The sequence below is a fragment of the Apodemus sylvaticus genome, chromosome X (genome assembly GCF_947179515.1).
Source record: "Apodemus sylvaticus chromosome X, mApoSyl1.1, whole genome shotgun sequence".
Lineage (NCBI taxonomy): Eukaryota > Metazoa > Chordata > Mammalia > Rodentia > Muridae > Apodemus > Apodemus sylvaticus.
In genome coordinates this window covers 24,594,703-24,615,406 of record NC_067495.1, presented here as the reverse complement: position 1 = coordinate 24,615,406, position 20,704 = coordinate 24,594,703, and the positions used below count along the sequence as shown (strand labels likewise).

The window sequence follows — 20,704 nt, the reverse complement described above, 5'->3', positions numbered from 1 at the left end:
AAGATCAAAAATTCTGGTGACAGCAGATGCTGGCAAGGATGTGGAGAAAGAGGAACATTCTTCCACTGCTGGTGGGATTGCAAGCTGGTACAACCACTCTGGCAATCAGTCTGATGGTTCCTCAGAAAAAATTGGACATAGTACTCCTGAGGACCAAGCTATACCACTCCTGGGCATATACCCAGAAGATGCTCCAATGCCTAACAATGACACATGCTCCACTATGTTCATAGCAGCCTTATTTATAATAGCCAGAAGCTGGAAAGAACCCAGATGTCCTTCAACAGAAGAATGGATATAGAAAACATGGTACATTTAAACAATGGAGTACTACTCAGCTTTTCAAAAACGATAAATTCATGAAATTGTTAGGCAAATGGGTAGAACTAGAAAATACCATCATGAGTGAGGAAACATAATCACAAAAGAACACACATGGTATGCACTCACTGATAAGTGGATGTTAGCCCAAAAGTTCAGAATACCCAAGATACAATTCACAGACCACAAGAAGCTCAAGAAGGAGGAAGACCAAAGAGTGGGTGCTTCAGTCCTTCTTATAAAGGGGAACAAAGCTTCCTGTGGTCTGTGAATTGTAACATGTTTATTTTGAGCTTTTGGGATAACATCCACTTATTAGTGAGTGCATACCATGTGTGTTCTTTTGTGATTGTGTTACCTTACTCAGGATGACACTTTCTAGTTCCATCCACTTGCCTAAGAATTTCAGGAATTCATTGTTTTAAATAGCTGAATAGGACTCCAAAAATTGATGCTTTCAGGTTGGATAAATAGTAAGTAAAGCATTTTATTTGCAAGAGTTGTATTCTCACAACCTATGTAAAAATCCCAGATTTGGTGGCAGATACTCTAAATTCTAAAGAGGCAATGACAGGCATATCCCCAGGAATTGCCAGTCAGCTAGTCAGGTTAATTGTTGAGTTCCAGGTCAATAGGAGTTTTCTTAAAGGAAGTCTGTATCATTCCCAATATTGTCTTCTAGAGACACACACACACAGGCATGCGCACATGCATGCACATGCATGCACACACACGCATGCACACACCTGCACATACCAAAGTCAAAACAAAAACAAAAACAAACAAAATCCCATGAGTTCCCAATGTTAAACTCCTTCAACCTTCATGTCTTCCTCCATCTTTTCAAAACTGAAATATACACAATTACCATCCACCTATTTTCTTGTCCCCAATAACCCTAAATACATATTCTTTCCATGCCCTTTTGGGCTTATTATTGAAAACCACCTAATATTGATGCACCATGGTTACAGATACATAAAAATATTGGCATTAGTTCACAAACTAACATCAATTAATGAAATTATTTTAAATATCATTTTACTTTGGAAACAGTACTCTGGCCATGCACATAGAATATTTCAGCAGGTAAATTATCATCAAATGCAAAGAAATCACTTTGCTTGAAAAGACAATATTTCCATTTTATCCACTTATAAGTTGACCATGTTCATGGGTTACAAAAAAACTGTTTCCCTATTTCTCCAGAGAACCCATCATTGGGCCCCAAGAAAATGAGTAAGAGGCATTGAAGCAGCTACCAATTGTCCTGTACCAGTAACTGCTTTGTGGTGTACTGCAAGGTGGATACATGACAGTTACACAATTTGCTGAGAAGCTCTCTGGGCTTTTATTTCATTGAACTCTGGTTCAGTTCAGTATCAGAGAGATAGAGCTTGCATAATTTTTACCCTACTACTGAAAATACTAGTACTTCTTAAGGGCAGACATGTGGCTCTTCTCAATTGTATTCAGATAAAACAAAGCCTTGTGTTTCCTCCTAGGCACCGGTATTTCACAGTTGAGCTGGAGAAGATATTTAAAAGAGCATGGCGGCATGAAGATCGAAGAAAGAACTTATCTTCTATCAGTCTCCCCTTCTTAATTTCTTAGCCACATACTGATGATTTCTCACCAATATGAGCCCTGACAGCTGTTAGGAAAAATTCAGACCTTTGTTTACGGAAACCTTTATGAAAACTTCAGGTACCCAGGCATGTCCTAGATGGTGACATTCTTCAGAGAGCTAGACTGTTTCCTTGAACATTTGACTATAAGCCACATGATTGTCTGTGGTCAGGGCATTTTTCAGGCACTGCCAGAAGTATGGGTGAGCCTGTGGATTTGCAGGCCACTCAAGGACAGAGCTCCTGCAGAGCCTCTTCCGAAGCTGAAGAAACTTAGACTTCTGAAGAGGCTTTTCCAAGAATATCAAGATAATCACATCTACTTTTTCATCCAGGAGCCTCTGATGAGACAAATAAAACGCCATCTTAAAACTCTCAGTTTTTGCATATTTTTGTGTCATCACAAACACTGTCTTCCTGCTGAGTTGGATGCTCTGGGAAAGGTTTTCTAGAACTGGCTGGCCTGGTAGCCAGTCTCTTTCTTCTAAACACAAATTGAAGTGTTTCTCCTTTGGATCTTCCAATTTTGCCACCAGCTCCTGTAAAACCCATTCTGTCACGGCTGAGTTTTTAGTGTCATACACAATAAAAGCATCATAACAAGACTCCATGGATTGCAAATGTTGATACCCTTTTATCTTGGCTTTCCAGAAATAATAAATGTACCACATATCCCAGAAAAAGAGGTGACTTGTTGTCATAACTACCATGAGAAAGAGGACTGATGATATGGAAACTGAGAACAGAATCAGGTTTGTGAGATCTAACTCACATGTATACAGATCCAGGGATACGACACTTTGACCTTTGTGTGCTCCTGGACCTGCACAAGTCACATCAGTGGCCAGGTATGGAATAGTAACATCTGTATGATTAACCCACCAGACAAACCACACAGCATCACAGTTGCAAAAAAAGCGATTGTGATGTAAAAGCAATATCTTCAGATTGTTCAGGACATTTTCTGGGAAGCTAGTCTTCTGAATGACCTGGATCTTATTTGAACTGATATCTAGATAGCGCAATTGCAAAGCATCTTCTAGAAAATATTTTGTCAACTGCCTGATTTGATTATGCGTAAGAATCAGTTTTATGAGACTTTTGGAACAGTTGGCCAATCTCTCAGGGACCTTTGTCAGCTGGTTGTGGCTGAGGTCCAAAATTTCCAAATGCTTCAGTAACTGGAGTCTGTCCCAAGAGAAAGATCTAAGACCATTTCTGGCCAAGGAGAGATTCTTTAGATTTGGTGGCATGCCCTCAAAAACTCCAGGAGGCAAGGAATTCAGGGAATTTCTGGAGATGTCTAATTCCTCTAACTTGAACAGATTCTTGAAGAAGTCCAAGTATCTGTTATCACCGTCTCTCCATAGAACATCTAAATGGTTGCCTCTGAATTCCAGAATTCGAAGAGAGTCACTTTCCATGGTCCTGCTGGCTGAGGTAGAGATGTCATTATCATTCATCATGAGTTTTTCCAGAAACCGTAATTTCTTGGTAAAGTTTAGCATGTGAGTAATTCCTTCTGCTTGAAAATAGTGGCTGTTACTACTTAAATCAAGAACTTCCAGACTCTGGAGCTCTTCAAAGGCTGTTGAGTAGAGTAAATCAAGTCGGTTGTTGGAGAAGTCTAAGTACCTCAGCTCTCTCAAAGGCTCGAGTTCACTGCCATTAAGAGTTTGGCCAATGGTGTTTCCTGACAAGTTGAGGCATTTGAGGAATGAAAGATATTGAAAATCAGAGGGTTTAATAAAAAATATGTTATTTCTACTTAAGTCTAAGGTCTTCCCATATATGTGGCAGTCTGCATTCAAAGGCAAGAAAGAAGGTGGCTCTTTGTTTTTGAACCTGCAGCTCCTTGCATATTCATCATATCGGAAATAGTGTAAGGTTTCAAGGACCTGGGGCCCATGCCGATCTATAGAAGTTTGAGCATTAGGACAGAAGCCAACTTCTCTTGACTCTTCTGAGGGGGATATCTTATTCACTGAAAGGTCTATGAGTTTGAGGTTTTCAAACTGTTTGAATATGTTGAGGTCAGCAATTTTTATGAAGTTAGTGCCAAGGTCAAGAACTTCCAGACTGGGAAGCTTGTGCAATACAGAAAGGCTGGAGTTTTTCAGCTCTTTAAAGACATACCCCTTGATACGAAGAATTTTCAACTTTTTCAATGAAGAGAATGAATGTGGTAAAGTTATAGATGCATGGTAGACCTGCAGCTCATAATTGAAAGACAGATCCAACTGGACAAGGTTGGAAAGATGATTCAAAAATTTGGCCTCCTCAATTTCTCTGGCTAAGTAGTTTTGGGAGAGGTCTAGTTCCTGGAGATTTATCGTGTTTTTAAACCATTTTGAGGGCACATGCTGAAGAGAGTTACTGTGCAAACGTAAAACTTTTAATTCTGTCAATGAAGCAAAAGCATTCTCATGGATCTGTAAGGGGGAATTATTTTCACATGGTATACATGGATATGGAACATTGTAACATCGAGGACAATTTCCACTTAGGTCAAGAACTTGCAACTGTTTGAGGTTATTAAAATCATCTTCTTGGATTTTCTTAATGATGTTGTTATAAAGATAGAGTTCTTGTAAATTAGGAGGCAAAATGGTGGGAACAGCTGTGACATTGTTATCTTTTAGTGAGAGAACCTTCAAATTTCTCATAACTAGAAAAGCATCTTTTTCAATAGAATAGGAAACATTGCAAGGATTTCTATAATAACAGTTTTGACCCAGGTAGAGTGTTTCAATGTTGACCAGTTGTGTTAGATTCTCCTTCGTGATGGAGAAGATATTGTTAGCCTCAAGACTCAGAAGCTGTAAGCTGGGTGGGAGATCCTGCGGAATTTCTAGAAGCTGATTTCCATCCAGGTAAAGGGATTTTAAGTCAGAGAGTCCACTAAAGCTTCCAGGTCTAATCTGCAGCCTTTTGGTACACACATTGGTTTTGGACCCCAGTAGAATAGGTACACAGTTGCATCTTAAATCGATTTCTTCCAGATGGTTCAGCCTACGAAAGGAATCTGGAGAGATGCTTGGTATGTGGTTGATGGTAAGGGTGAGGTTGGTGGTATTAGTGGGAATACCCTCAGGGATTTCTGTCAAATGCTTGTCTGTGCAGTCCACAATCACATGGGTCTTTGGGAAATCCAGTTTAACATCACAAGGTAGAGTTTTAGGAAACCACCGAAACCCAAGGACTCTAGAAACTAAGATCATATTTAAAAAGATAAAAATTTGTCTCTTCAGTGTCCACATTGGAAATACCTGAAAATAAAAGACAGAACAAATTATTGTTATAAAATATACCAAGGAACAATTCAGAAGTCCCATTTATTTCCTCTCTTTTGGTACATTATTAAAACTAAACAACACAGGCCACACAGTGGTGGTGCACGCCTTTAATCCCAGCACTTGGGAGGCAGAGGCAGGAGGATTTCTGAGTTCGAGGCCAGCCTGGTCTACAGAGTGAGTTCTAGGACAGCCAGGGCTACACAGAGTAACCCTGTCTTGAAAAATAAAAAACCAACCAACAAACAAAAAAACAAACAAACAAACAAACAACCTAAACAACACGGGTCCTTTTTCTGTAAAGTATAAACAGCACCTCTGGCCCTGTGACTATATTATCAACCAGTGAAGTTTTTGAAAATGGTTTTATGTTTTGTTTGTATCATCTTAGGTTTCTAACAAACTGACAAAGAATTTTTTTTTACATTATTTATCTATCTTGTGTGAGTATGCATATGAATATGTCTGTGAGTGAGCACATACCATGACGTAATTGTGGAGGTCAGAGGACAACTTGTGAGAGTCTGTTATCTCCTTCCACCTTGTGGATCCTGCAGATCAAACTCAGGTCATCAGTCTTGTCCACAAGTACACTTACTGTCTCAGTCAGTGTTTCTATTGCTGTGATGAAACATTATGACCACAACACCTTAGAAAACAAAGCATTTGGTCTAGTTCTTGCCTATAGTTTTAGAGGGTTTGAGAACATGACAGGTAGGCATGACACTGGAGCAGTTGCTGAGAGCTCACATAGAATCTGCAAATTACAGGCAGGGAAGGAATGAGACTGGGATGGGCATGGACTTTTGAAACCTCACAACCTACCCCTAGTGGCACACCTCTTCCAACAAAACCACACTCCTAATCCTTCCTAAAAGTTCCTCTAACTGGGAACCAAGTATTCAAACATGAGTTGATGGGGTCATTTTCATTTACATCACCATACTTACCCACTGAGCTATCTCCCTTGCTGCCCCAAACAGTTTTTAAGAAGCAGCATTGCATATTAGTTGCTGCATAAATGCTGTAACAGAGAGGCATCAAACTGTGAAATTTGGGGGTGGGGGTAAGGAATGCTAAAAAATATAGACACTTGAGATGAATAATGCATTAAGACTTCAGTATAATTAATGTTTTCTTGCTAAGCCTTCTTTGGAACACATGTAAAAATCTTTCATGATTTTTGAGTCCTATAATATTGTAAGGATAAAAATTTTTAAAAAAGATCCATTCCCCCTCCATCTTGAATTAAACCACGGCTCAGCAATAGTAACCGGTTTTCTAAATGGCATTTGATTCTTAAACATCTGCTTCTGCCATTCTGTAATCTGGGTTTCTTGTTTGATTGTAATTGGAAGTCACTGCAGAAGTCACTTCTAAGATGATTTGTTGTACTTTCCCTGCACACTGGGTTTTGTTTGGTTTCAGGATCTGAGACACCTAGTTAGAGGGAGAGACACAGAGTCAGATCAACCTTCAGACAAAGGGTTTCTTAGAATTGACAAGGCACAGAGATTTGAAGGAAAGTATTATTCTGCTTGGGGAGAGAGAAGCCTGTTTTTGAAGGTTCTTGGTGAGACAGCAAGGAGACAGGAAGATGTTATACTATTGGAAAATAAGTGCAAAGCTGACTGATATCACCATATTAGATTAGAAACACCCTCTTTTTTCTTTCTTTTGAAAAAAAGAGGATGTTTCTGAGGAGAATGTTTGAAAATTCTCAAGGACATTCTTGGATAAAAAGATTCTGGAAGGTGGCTGGAGAGATGGCTCAGAGGTTAAGAGCACTGACTGCTCTTCCAGAGGTCCTGAGTTCAATTACCAGCAACCACATGGTGGCTCACAACCATCTATAATGGGAGTCGATGCCCTCTTCTGGTGTGTCTGAAGACAGCAACAGTGTACTCATGAATAAAATAAATAAATCTAAAAAAAAAAAAAAAAGCTTCTGGAAGAACAATGGGTCTAGTTAGTAGGTGATGCATCTGGAAGTCACTTTTCCCTTTCCTGTCTATTAGCCAGACTCTGTTTAGGGCTTTCTATCTGGAAGAGCCCATTCCCAGGAAGCTCCCATCTCCAGGAAGCTGCAGAGGAGAGAACTGTGTCAGGAGAAAGGATGTAGCTAGGTGTGGCCTGCCAGCTTTTCTACAGTGGCTGGGTTGATTCAGAAAGAGAATGCACCTGGATTAAATGATTAATATGAATTAATATGATTAATATGAATTGATAATATTAGTATGGTTAAATATTAAATTTTATACTGAAAAAAATTATTAAATTTTATACTAAGTTTATATATATATAAACTCTTCCCCTCTTCCCCTGCTTCTATGAGGGTGTTCCCTCACCCACCCACCCATTCCTGCTTCCATCTCCTGGCACTCCCCTACACTGGGGCATGAGCCTTCTCAGGACCAAGGGCCTCTCCTCCCTTTGATGTCCAACAAGGCCATCCTCTGCTACACATGCATCTGGAGCCATGGGTCCCTCCATGTGGACTCTTTGCTTGGTGGTTTAGGCCCTGGGAGCACATAGCAACCCATTTTTCATGGCAGACTTCTAGTCCAACTACTGATTTTTTTCCTGCCATTGACTAAGTCTGAGAGACAGTCTATTATTAGTGTTGTCTAATAAACCAAATGTTTACATCCATTAATTCTTCTAATAAGGGATAAGCAAACCACAAAATTTTCTCCAGCTTTCTTTTCCCTAACACAACATCAGAGATTGTCAGCCTATGGGCCACAGCCCTTTTGTGGGTTCACATATTGGATATCCTGCAAAGCAGATATTTATATTACCATTCATAGCAGTAGCAAACTTACAGTTTTAAAGTAGCAACAAAATAACTTTATGGTTGGGAGTCACGACAACATGAAGAACTATATGAAAGGATCTCAGCATTAGGTAAGTTGAGGACCTCATTACTACATAGCTCTTAATGACTTCATAGGGCTTTTTAGTTGTCACGGTGGTGGTGACAGGTTTTTTTCATTTTTTTTTTGATCTTTACATAGCTAAAGTTTATGCCAAAAGATGTTTTCCCCATTCTCTTTTTCTGCCCTCTATTTTCTTCCCCATTAGTTTTCAACCATTAGTTGAAAGTCTTGGGAGATGGCTCCATTGATAATGTGCTTGCTATACCATCATGAGGACCAGAGCTCAGGAGAAATGCTGGTCCTTGGAGCTCACTGACCAGACATTCAGTCTAGTCAGTCAGTGAGTTCTGGATTTAACAAGAGACTGCCTCTCAATAAGTAATATGGAAAGTGATAGAGGAAGACAATATTGACCTCTGGCCTTGACATGCACAGAAACACATGCGTGCCTGTTCATGGACAAGTGTATAAACACACACACACACACACACACACACACACACACACACACACACTTAGTGATTCTGAAGGACTTCATTGTCTTTTTCAACATTCTTTTTGATTTTCTACCTTTAAAGTTTTTTATAATTATATGCATGTGGGTGTTTTATCTACATATGTGTCTGTAACACTATGGTGTCTGAAAAAACTGGAGAGACACCACAATTGTGAATCATCATATAGGTGCTGGGAATTTAACCTTGGTCCTCTAGAATAACAGCTAGTGTTCTTATCCACTAAGCCATCTGTCTAGCCCATGCTTTCCCATTGTTTGTTGACACAATATGAGCTGAAACCATGCCAAAACTTTGTCCCTTGGATCTCATGCTTCTATCACACATTATCCAAGAAGCTTTTTAACCTTCAGTCATTGTCCTACTACAGAGTGCTTTGAATGGTTTTCTTTTCTATACTATGAATTTAAGATTTTATTTTGAAGCCTGAATAGATTTTTTTTTTAAGATTTCTAGAGGGAGGCTGAAGGAAGAAAGGAGGGAGGGAGGAAGGGAGAGAGAGGTCTGTGTGTCTCTCTGTGTGAATTCCATGTCTGTTCAAGTGGCGTCAGAGGCCAGAAGAAGGCATCAGATTCCTTGGAGCTGTGGCAAGCAGGGGCGAACCTCTTGACATGAATGCTGGGTAATGACCCCCTGGCCCTTGAATGAACAGAAAGCTGAGACATTTTCCAGCTTCTACATAAAGTACTTTCCCCTATTATAGTCACCAACCAGAATTTTACTGATTCTTTAAATAAATATCTTACTGCATACTTTGAGAATTTTATGTAGTGTACTTCAATCATATTTACCTCTCTCCATCTCTCCCTTATCCATCCTCTACCCTCACTTCTCTCCCCATGCTGCTTTGAGTTTATTTCTTCTTTTTCTCTTCTACTGAGACTGGTTGGTGTTGCCTGACTATTCCTGGTAGTGGAGCCTGCCCAGGAATGTGATTTCCCAGCAACTATCAAATGCCAATCACTCCTCAGTGAGTGGTGGATTCCATGCCTCCCTCCCCTTTCTGTGGCAGAATTTTGTCTGTCATGAGCTACCTTAGGTCTTGTATATGCTGTTACAACCATTGTGAGTTTGTATGCCCACCATCCCTGTTATGTTTGAGAAGCTGTTTCCTTGAAGTCATCCTCCACCACTGGCATATGGACTCAACATTTCTTACTGCACAGAACTCAGCTGTGTTCATTGTCATCTTAGTCACAATGGCCAGGAAATGAACATATGTATAGTATGAAATGAAATAATATTTGGCTGCAAAGAAAAGGTAAATAAGGAACTTTGTAGGTACATGGGTAAACCTAGAAAGATTACACTGAGTGACATAATCCAGACCCAGAATGACAAAGGCCACATGTCCTCTCTCATCTGAAGTTCATAGCTCCAAACCTTCAGATGTGAATACAGAACAGAAACTAGAAATTATAAAGGGATATAGCTGGGAGTGAGTGGGAGAAAAATAACAAGATACAGGTGATATAAAGTGACAAATGAAATAATGAGGAGGAGACTCCAACATGCAAAGAGGAAGGCCAGTACAGAATATATTGCATATAATTATTTATATTATGTGTATATGTAATATGTATGTATGTATACATATATAAATATATACAGACACAGACACACATTTTTTAAAATGTTAAGTCACTTTGGTTGACAATGCTCCCATAAGTAAAAAAAAATTCCCAGTACCACATACAAGAAACCTCTTTCCTAATGTTGCTCAGGATAATCCAATAAGTTATTGATGTCACCCTAAGTTACCTCTTAGGGTCTTTAGGGAGCTCTATTGCTGAAGACATCACATACTTTGTGTACATATCTTAGGTGACTGCAACTGGATCTGACAGGAAAGTCTCCTGTCTGCAGCCTAACTTGCAAAGCACCAGGAAATACTATGCAAACTGCCAAGAAGGGAGGACAAACATCCCTATCCAGCTGTGATGCCTATGAACTGTGACAGTGACCAGCATGGCAAGATATGCATAAAGGTGCAATAAATGGCAATCACCTCTTACTGGCAACCAACAGTCATCCAATTAGACTTATTGCCCACTCAACAGGAGGGAAATCATGCCTGGTGCTAGAAACCTAGCCCACATCCCAGGGATAGTGAAGTCATGGATCTTAGAAAAGAATCTACTACTACTACCACTTTTCCTAGACCAGCACAATTTCTTACTATATTCTAAATCTTTTTCTTTTTTTTCTTTCTTTTTTTTTTTTTTTAACATTTTGACTGTGGTACAAAAAGTTTGGCCAGGTTAAGAAATACAGGGTTCTCTTCATTTTAGCTGTAAAGCATGACAAAATAGCAGGTGAACATATTAGTATAAATACTAAGTTTTCAGCTTAATATGACACAAGCGTGTCCATATAAATTCTGTTTCTGTGGCCGGCCCTCGCCTTGGTGCCAAGTCTTGGTTTGGAGCTCTTTATTTTCTTTTTTTTTTTATTCGATATATTTTTTATTTACATTTCAAATGATTTCCTCTTTTCTGGCCCCCCACTCCCCAAAAGTCACATAAGCCCCCTTCTCTCCTCCTGTCCTCCCACCCACCCCTTCCCACTTCCCTGGTCTGGTTTTGCCTTATACTGCTACACTGAGTCTTTCCAGAACAAGGGGCCACTCCTCCATTCTTCTTGTACCTCATTTGATGTGTGGATTATATTTTGGGTATTCCAGTTTTCCAGGCTAATATCCACTTATTAGCGAGTGCATACCATGATTGATCTTTTGAGACTGGGTTACCTCACTTAGTATGATGTTCTCCAGCTCCATCCATTTGCCTAAGAATTTCATGAATTCATTGTTTCTAATGGCTGAATAGTACTCCATTGTGTAAATGTAGCACATTTTTTTGCATCCATTCTTCTGTTGAGGGATACCTGGGTTCTTTCCAGCTTCTGGCTATTATAAGTAGGGCTGCTATGAACATAGTAGAACATGTATCCTTATTACATTCTGGGGAATCCTCTGGGTATATGCCCAGGAGTGGTATAGCAGGATCTTTCGGAAGTGACATGCCCAGTTTTCTGAGGAACCCCCAGACTGATTGCCAGAGTGGTTGCACCAATTTGCAACCCCACCAGCAATGGAGGAGTGTTCCTCTTTCTCCACATCCTGGCCAACACCTGCTGTCTCCTGAGTTTTTAATCTTAGCCATTCTGACTGGTGTGCGGTGAAATCTCAGGGTTGTTTTGATTTGCATTTCCCTGATGACTAATGAAGTTGAGCATTTTTTAAGTTGTTTCTCCACCATCCGAAGTTCTTCAGGTGAGAATTCTTTGTTTAAGTCTGTACCCCATTTCTTAATAGGGTTATTTGGTTTTCTGGGGTCTAACTTCTTGAGTTCTTTGTATATATTGGATATTAGGCCTCTATCTGATGTAGGGTTGGTGAAGATCTTTTCCCAATTTGTTGGTTGCCGCTAAATCTTATTCTTATATCCTCAAATATCAGATGATTTTAACTATCACCTCTCTTTACATCAACTTGAGACCATTACAGAAAACCAAAACTGGACACAATGCAGAGACCAACTGATCCCAAGGAGCCCAGCCCAAACTGATACATCAATATGCCAGCTCTAGCATCTACAGTTCAAGGAACACTTCAGAAGAGAGAGAAGAAAGAATGTGAAAGTCAGAATACTGGGAAGTTTGCTATGAAATAGTCTCCCCTGAGCTGGAGAGATGGCTCAGTAGTTAAGAGCACTTCCAAAGGTCCTGAGTTCAATTTCCAGCAAAAAGAAAGCTAGAGTGTACTTACATCTAATAAATAAGAAAATTACTCTCCCCTAAAAATGGCTACATACAAAAAGAGCAGAACAATGGCAATATCAATATCAAGGTTAATGTGGAAAGGGGACCCTCTCACAGGCTTTGCCTAGAAAAAAAATCTACAGGCAGCTATTGATCACTGGGAGAATGAGAATTATCCTGTCCAAGGGATGAGCCCTCTTATTGATTGTTTAAAGCAAAGACATCAGCCTTCAAACCAGATATACTCAAAGAACAAAAATGGACTCAACAGGCTATGTATGCATATATGTGTGTGTGTATGTGTGTGTGTGTGTGTGTACACAACATATATAATAAAAGAAAAAGTAGTTGCCAACTTGAGAGTGGAGGAGCATGGGAAGGGTTTAAGGGAAGGGGCTGAGGTGAGGAAAGGAGGAAGAAGTGCTATAGGCCTAGTTCAATTAAATAGATTTTGAAAACAGAAAATGAAGACTCTATGGAAACTTAATCATAGACAAATGAAGTCAGAATGTTTAATAACCACTTGCCCCAAACAACCTCCCTCTTTTGTTGTCTTGAGTTATTAGCACTTTCAATTTCTTTTAAAGTATTTATTTATTTATTTATTTATTTATTTATTTATTCATTTATTTTTATGTATAAGCATTTATCCCAAAGGTAGCACATGTGTGCAATGTCTATAGAAGTCAGCAGATGATGTTGAAGCCCTGGAAGTGGCATTACAGACAGTTGAGAACTGCCATATGGGTGCTCTGATCTGAACCCTGGTCCTCTGGAAGACTCTTAACTGCTGAGTCATTTCTCCAGCCAAGTATTTCTAAATTTTAATTGTGTAAATGTTGCCACTTGGCCAATTATGAGATGCAAGGGTGAAGTCATGGGTGATTAATTGGTGATAGATGCATAGAATTTCCACTGTGACCCAGTATTGTTGAGTCTAACATGTCACTGGGCTTAGCTCACCCAGATGATGACTGTGAAATGTAGCATTTTGCTCACTGACATACTACAAATTCAAAGGCAAATTCAATCAGAAAGCACCTCCCCCACCCCCCGTTTCTCAATTCTCTCTAGCAGCTGCACATTTTTCTCCTAGTCTACTACTATCTTCTCTTTTCTAATTAGTCATTTGCTTTCATGTGGACTCGGCAATGCTGCCAAACTCATCTTCCTGCTTCCGCTATTCTCTAGGATTCATTTAACAAGCAGCATCAGAGCATTCAACATGAACCTGATCAATTAGAGTAGTTTCTACCTACCCATTGACTAAAATACCAAGTTTTTTCATTGTTTCCGTTGTGCACAGCCTGACTCTAATTGCCTTGTCTGAACTTAAATCATCTGTCCCCTCTCCCCACATACCAGCCATCTGGCCTGCTTTCTGTTCCGCATTCAAACCAAGCTAATGACCATGTCACTCTTGCCACCTGATGTTTCCTCTTCTTGACATTGTCTTTCTCCTCTTCCTGTGGGGAGGTCATTTCGACTGCTCAGTATCAGCTCAAGTGATACATTTTGAGAGAGGGAGGGCTTCCCTGACCAACCATCTTTAAACCCCCCACTTTGTAATAGTGATACATATAGTGCAAGTAAGGTTAGACAGTACTTAGCATAGGTCACACAGCATGTAAGCATTTCAATTTTTTCAGTGTCAGCTAAAGATGGAGATCTACAAGTTTTCAGTCTTTTATTAAAAGTCACTGAGAGTAGAAAGATTTTGGAATCTTTAAGACTTCAGAAAGTAACATGAATACACCCGGTATTACATGATACCCTTTGGGTCCCAGGAGCAGTAATTTCTAATTTAACACACACACATTTCTGCAACTGTACACAGGGTTTTCTACTCTGGGTGGGATTTAAACAAAGAACAAGTAGCTTTCTAGTTTAGGTCAAGATTCTCCTTCACACACATTCAGTTGTGTCGAATTGCTATCAACTAGATTAGGAGGAAACAATTTGACATTTCGAACTATTTTATGGATAAATCAACTGAGACAGAGAGGAGTCTGTTCTGTATTAGACTTAATAGCACTTAGCATAATGAGATTTTCTTGCACTTAACTAGTACGCCATTGGGTTGCTAAATACACAAGTGAAACAACGAACACATGATTAAATAAATGAATGAATCTCAAAGTAAACAAAAATGCTTTACAAATCATACTTCCTGGTGTTCAAAGGCTGGGAACATGGCAAGTCTCAGTTATCTGTAACTCTCATTCCAGGAATTGCTACAGGCTCCTCTGAACTGGGTGGGTACTGCACACACATGCTGCACAGGCATACATGCAGACAAAACATCTTTGCAAATGAAATAAAAATATAGAAAAGGGTATCTCCTTAGGGAAGTTCTTTAGGCTATATACATCTATATACATACATCTCCTTTTATCTCTTCTATCTGCTCAAAGCTTCTTTGTGGATCAGGGTTAAGAGGTTCTGCGTTCCCTCCACATAAAGCCAGACACTCTGAAGCTAATAGAGAAGAAATTGGGGAAGACCCTTGAGGACATCGGTACAGGGAGAAAGTTTCTGAACAGAACACCAATAGCGTATGCTCTAAGAGCAAGAATTGACAAATGGGACCTCATAAAATTACAAAGTTTCTGTAAGGCAAAGGACACCATCAAGAGGACAAATCGGGAACCAACAAATTGGGAAAAGATCTTCACCAATCCTACATCAGATAGAGGGCTAATATCCAATATATATAAAGAACTCAAGAAGTTAGACTCCAGAAAACCAAACAACCCTATTAAAAAATGGGGTACAGAGTTAAACAAAGAATTCTCACCTGAAGAACTTCGGATGGCGGAGAAACATCTTAAAAAATGCTCAACTTCATTAGTCATTAGGGAAATGCAAATCAAAACAACCCTAAGATTTCATCTTACACCAGTCAGAATGGCTAAGATTAAAAATTCAGGAGACAGCAGGTGTTGGAGAGGGTGTGGAGAAAGAGGAACACTCCTCCACTGCTGGTGGGGTTGCAAATTGGTACAACCACTCTGGAATTCAGTCTGGCGGTTCCTCCGAAAACTGGGTACCTTACTTCCAGAAGATCCTGCTATACCACTCCTGGGCATATACCCAGAAGACTCCCCACCATGTAATAAGGATACATGTTCTACTATGTTCATAGCAGCCCTATTTGTAATTGCCAGATGCTGGAAAGAACCCAGGTATCCGTCAACAGAAGAGTGGATGCAAAAAATGTGGTATATCTACACAATGGAGTACTATTCAGCCATTAGAAACAATGAATTTATGAAATTCTTAGGCAAATGGATGGAGCTAGAGAATATCATACTAAGTGAGATAACCCAGACTCAAAAGGTGAATCATGGTATGCACTCACTAATAAGTGGATATTAACCTAGAAAACTGGAATACCCAAAACATAATCCACACATCAAATGAGGTACAAGAAGAAAGGAGGAGTGGCCCCTGGTTCTGGAAAGACTCAGTGAAACAGTAATCAGCAAAACCAGAACGGGGAAGTGGGAAGGGGTGGGTGGGAGGACAGGGGAAGAGAAGGGGGTTTGCGGGACTTTCGGGGAGTGGGGGGGCTAGAAAAGGGGAAATCATATGAAATGTAAATAAATTATATCGAATAATAAAAAAAAAACTCAGCCAAAAAAAAAAAAAAAAAAAAGAGGTTCTGCTTTCAAAATGCCCAATTCAAATCCATCCTCTCATGTTCTACAGTACTGGACAGGAGGATTCTATGTGGAGTTGTAGAGGGATTGCTGGATTATGAACAAGAAGAACTGGCTGGCTCCCAGTACTGATTTGGATGTTCACTACCTAACTCTTTGCTTTGGAGACCTCTCTCAGGAAAATGACAGATGCAGAAACAATGCAGTGCACATATGTACCCAGTCTATATCCCTTGACTGGTAGACATGACATGGTCCATGACAACAGACATAGATTATGCTGTGCTCCAACTCTTCCGTAGGTAGTGATTGCACCAAGTACTTAGTGAGAGAAAAAAATATGAGTAAATACAGAATTCTGCTTTATTAATTACTTAAAAAAATCAGTGACAAAAAGACCCAACTGAGGCAACTGAAGGAAGGATGGGTTTATTTTGTGCCAGCAGATGTCAGTTTATCACAGCACTGAAACCATCTCTGTCCAAATTGGTTGGAGCATGAGGCCATTTGTCACACTGCATCTGCAGGAAGCAAATAGAGGGGACAAGAAGTGGAGGTGGGCTCTACAAAATCTCAAAGCTCACCTCCTATGTGACTTCCTTCCTTCAGTAAGACTCTACCTCTTCCAGGCTGTACAACCTCCAAAATAGCATCAGTAACTGGAGACCAAGTGTTCAAACCCATGAACTTGGTATGAGCAATTCATACCCAAAATACAATATCCATTTATTCACATGCATTCTTTCACTGGTGGTTATAAATTGTTACATAAAAAATACATAGTTTGTGCACTTAAGGAGCTCAAAGTATAATGGCCGTGGAAAACTATATAAATCTAAAACACAATATAAAACTCCAATAGTTTTTCCAAACAAAACGCTCACTCTTTTATTAGATCTAGTTTAATTATATACTGTTCCTGTTCTGTAGATTTTTTTTCATACTGTCAATTCAATTACTCTAGAGTCTGAAGACACCTTTCCCTACTTTTCCTCATCTGACAGTGACAAAAATCTCTATTTTTTCACTGAACAAATACCACTTTGAAAAATGCTTGCATTCCTATGCTCTCTTGCAGATAAATATGATCATGTGACCAAACTCTTGCAAACAGGATGTAAGAGGAAGGCAGACACTCAACTTGTGAAATCTCTTCTTAAGCAGTGAATATATTTCCCTTCCTTTCCATGGATGTCCACGGGGCTTCTTTTAATATGGAGAGTGTCGCTCGCAGCCTTCTTTGATGGCACAAATGAGGAAAATGTGTTTGGGTTGTACGGCAACAGACTGGATGATCCAGAACATCTAAATCCATCTGTCTGTGACCTCATTGAGTAGAGCTGATAAAACTGCCCTGAGTTACTGGTTTCTAGTTATTTATGAGAACTTAAAACACTGTTATGCTAAATCTGTTCACTGAGTTTTCTTTGCACACATGAAAACCTAATTTTAAACTATAGAACCTGTAAATGGGTTGCCAAACATGAGAAAGCTTAAATTGTATGATGTTGATTTTGTCAGGCTACCCACAAGAAAGACTCAGATATGGGAGGCTGAAAAGCTGCTGGCTAGCTTTTTGCTGCCATGCGTGGATACTTAATAGAAGAGCAGTCTGTGCTGTGTTGAAAGGAAGACTATGTACAGAGCAAGTTTACTTTTATGGGAAATGGTTCAGCAGTATTCACAAAGACGGGTGTGCTGGACACTCCTTCCTGTGGTTTAGCAGTCTTGTGAGTGAAATGAACTAAAAGAGAAGTCTGCTAGTCTTCAAGAGAGCTGGAAAGAAACAGAGCTTTGGGCAGAAAGATTTTGTCTGTTTGCAGCCTAAAGTGCAAAGTTGATTAAGACTTTCTTTAATTTGAAAAATCCACAAACAAAAGCAGACATAATAGGTAGAGAAAGTAGTGCCTTAGAGGAAATAACCTTCTGCCCACCTGCATTGTTTTCAAGTGCTTTCCATTAAACATTTGCTAGGAGACAATGAAAGGCAGTTCAGGACAGAAATCTGATTAAGAATTTTGTCTTCCTTTGACTCACACAGCCTCAGGACTGATGATCCATTTGAAAGAAGAACAGAAAATACAGAAAAGAAAGGACATGGAGTCCTTAGGCTGCAAATGGTCTGAAACTGCTCTAATGTGATAGCCACGAGTCACTTTGTGGCTATGCCATTTTAAGTTGATTAAAATTCAGTTGCACAGTCACACTAACTGTAATTGAAGTGCCTCCAAAACCCTACCGGGCTTATGGCTACTGTATTCAAGGACATAGATTCAAGATATCTTCATCATTGCAGAAGGTTCTATGAGACATTGATATAGATCAGGAGTTGGCAAATTTTTTACATAAAAGCAAATTTTTTGTGACTTGTGAATCAGCCTAGGGTATATAGTGTAAGACCTTGTCTCAAAGGAACACATGCAAAAATAAATACTTGACAATATTCTTATAACTATGTAGGTACTCAAAGAAACATGTAGCACATAACAGATCAGAATTACAAGGTCCAGTGATAACAAAAACTGGCTGAACCTATGGGTCATAACCTGCAGACCTCTAGACTAAATCTAGACAAAATCTTCAGTTGTGCATGGCATTAACTCTAAGCACATTTAAATTCAAGTTCAGCAAGGATAAAAAGAAATCATATCTCTGGCACAACCTGTAAATTTAATCATGTGGCTGATTTCAAAATGATGTATACCTCTCAATTCTAAGGAATGGATTCATTTTTGAGAAAGAAAGTGAAAAAGCAAACATGCTGTAAGGTAAAGAAGGTGGGACCCAGGGTAACCAAGGCCCAGCTCTCGCTCTCCTAGCTACTTATTCTCCTATTCCTCTCTCACTATATTGGCAGGGAACAAACATATTTAAGCCCCCAAACTCTGTTTGCCTTTACCTATAATCCATTTTTACAATGCCATCCCCAGCTGCATATTTGAGTACAGGGAAAGATGTGCTAAGGGAATCAAAGCCTTAAACTTTCTAAAAAAAAAATCCTCCAGAAGCCCCATATTCTATTATCATAGCTAGTAAAGTTTTTGCCCTCAACATCAGATTTTTTGTGTGTGGGGTGGTGACCCAATGCATTTCATTGGGGTTGCATACAAAGCTTGGGTAAGGGGTTATTAGCAAGAGAGTTGGCAATAGGCAAGCTACAAATTGGGAAAAGATCTTCACCAACCCTACATCAGATAGAGGACTAATATCCAATATATACCAAGAACTCAAGAAGTTAGACCCCAGAAAGCCAAATAACCCTATTAAAAATGGGGTACAGAGCTAAACAAAGAATTTTCACCCGAAGAAATTCGGGTGGCTGAGAATCATCTTAAAAAATGCTCAACTTCATTAGTCATTAGGGAAGTGCAAATCAAAACAACCCTGAGATTTCACCTTACACCAGTCAGAATGGCTAAGATTAAAAACTCAGGAGACAGCAGGTGTTGGCCAGGATGTGGAGAAAGAGGAACACTCCTCTACTGCTGGTGGGGTTGCAAATTGGTACAACCACTCTGGAAATCAGTCTGGAGGTTCCTCAGAAAACTGGGCATGTCACTTCCGGAGGATCCTGCTATACCACACCTCGGCATATATCCAGAGGATTCCCCAGCAGGTAATAAGGATACGTGCTCCACTATGTTCATAGCAGCGCTATTTGTAGTAGCCAGAATCTGGAAAGAACCCAGGTGTCCCTCAACAGAAGAATGGATGCAAAAAAAATGTGGTATATATACACAATGGAATATTATTTAGCCATTAGAAACAATGAATTCATGAAATTCTTAGACAAATGTATGGAGCTGGAGAACATCATACTATGTGAGGTAACCCAGTCTCAAAAGATCAATCATGGTATGCACTCACTAATAAGTGGATATTAACCTAGAAAACTGGAATATGCAAAACATAATCCACACTTCAAATGAGGTACAAGAAGAACAGAGGAGTGGCCCCTGGTTCTGGAAAGATTCAGTGTAGCATTATAGGGCAAACCAGACCAGGGAAGTGGGAAGGAGTGGGTGGGAGAACAGGGGGAGAGAAGGGGGCTTATGTGACTTTCGGGGAGTAGATGGCCAGAAAAGGGGAAATCATTTGAAATGTAAATAAAAAATATATCAGAAAAAAGAGTCTCTTCACCATTGAGGAAAAGATCTCTCCTTCCCCCAGTGTCTACGAAGTGCCTATCAATCCCCAGGGTAGGAGGTAGGGGTCATGAACCCATTCTCTCTCCAGGAGGGAATATTTATTGGTCTGTGTTTGTACAGATTGAAGATCAGATTCTATCAAGGGTACAAGGAGAGACTAAGAAGGAGTTGGGCCTCTAAGTGAAGGAGTTGATGTGTAGCTCAGAAGTGTCATGGGAAGGTCACAGAGTGAATCTCCATTAAGACTCTGTTATTATCCTTGCTTCTAGCTGTGTCTCCAGTGAGAGCACAGAGTTCATCCGTGCCATCTGGGAACAGATACAGCCAAAAGAAGGTTTCCAGCTCCCATGTCCTATGATCAGTGGGTGAGCTCAGGCAGAACTGACTCTTAGAAGATTATGAAGCATCTGAAACTTCTCTTGCCTTCCCATGCAGGCTGCATTGCAAACCTCATACTTGGAGATACCTGCAAAGTTTGCACTGAGACTCCTGCCAG

The 20,704-nt window shown here is 39.8% G+C and overlaps 1 protein-coding gene across 3 annotated transcripts in view; it reads right to left on the bottom strand.

The window, feature by feature from the left end:
• Positions 1-788: 788 nt before the first annotated feature.
• The window catches only part of Tlr7 (toll like receptor 7), a 32,833-nt gene continuing 12,917 nt past the window's right edge, over positions 789-20,704 (bottom strand). The window contains exons 2-3 of one of the 3 annotated variants that reach the window (XM_052170532.1): positions 5,726-5,793; positions 789-5,218 (exon numbers count right to left, since the gene is read on the bottom strand). In XM_052170532.1, the coding sequence (XP_052026492.1) occupies positions 2,069-5,218; positions 5,726-5,728 (3,153 nt within the window). In that variant the 5' untranslated portion in view covers positions 5,729-5,793 and the 3' untranslated portion in view covers positions 789-2,068. Of the gene's footprint in view, positions 5,219-5,725; positions 5,864-20,704 lie in introns of all 3 variants that reach the window. The other 2 variants (XM_052170533.1, XM_052170534.1) reach the window with 2 other exon arrangements.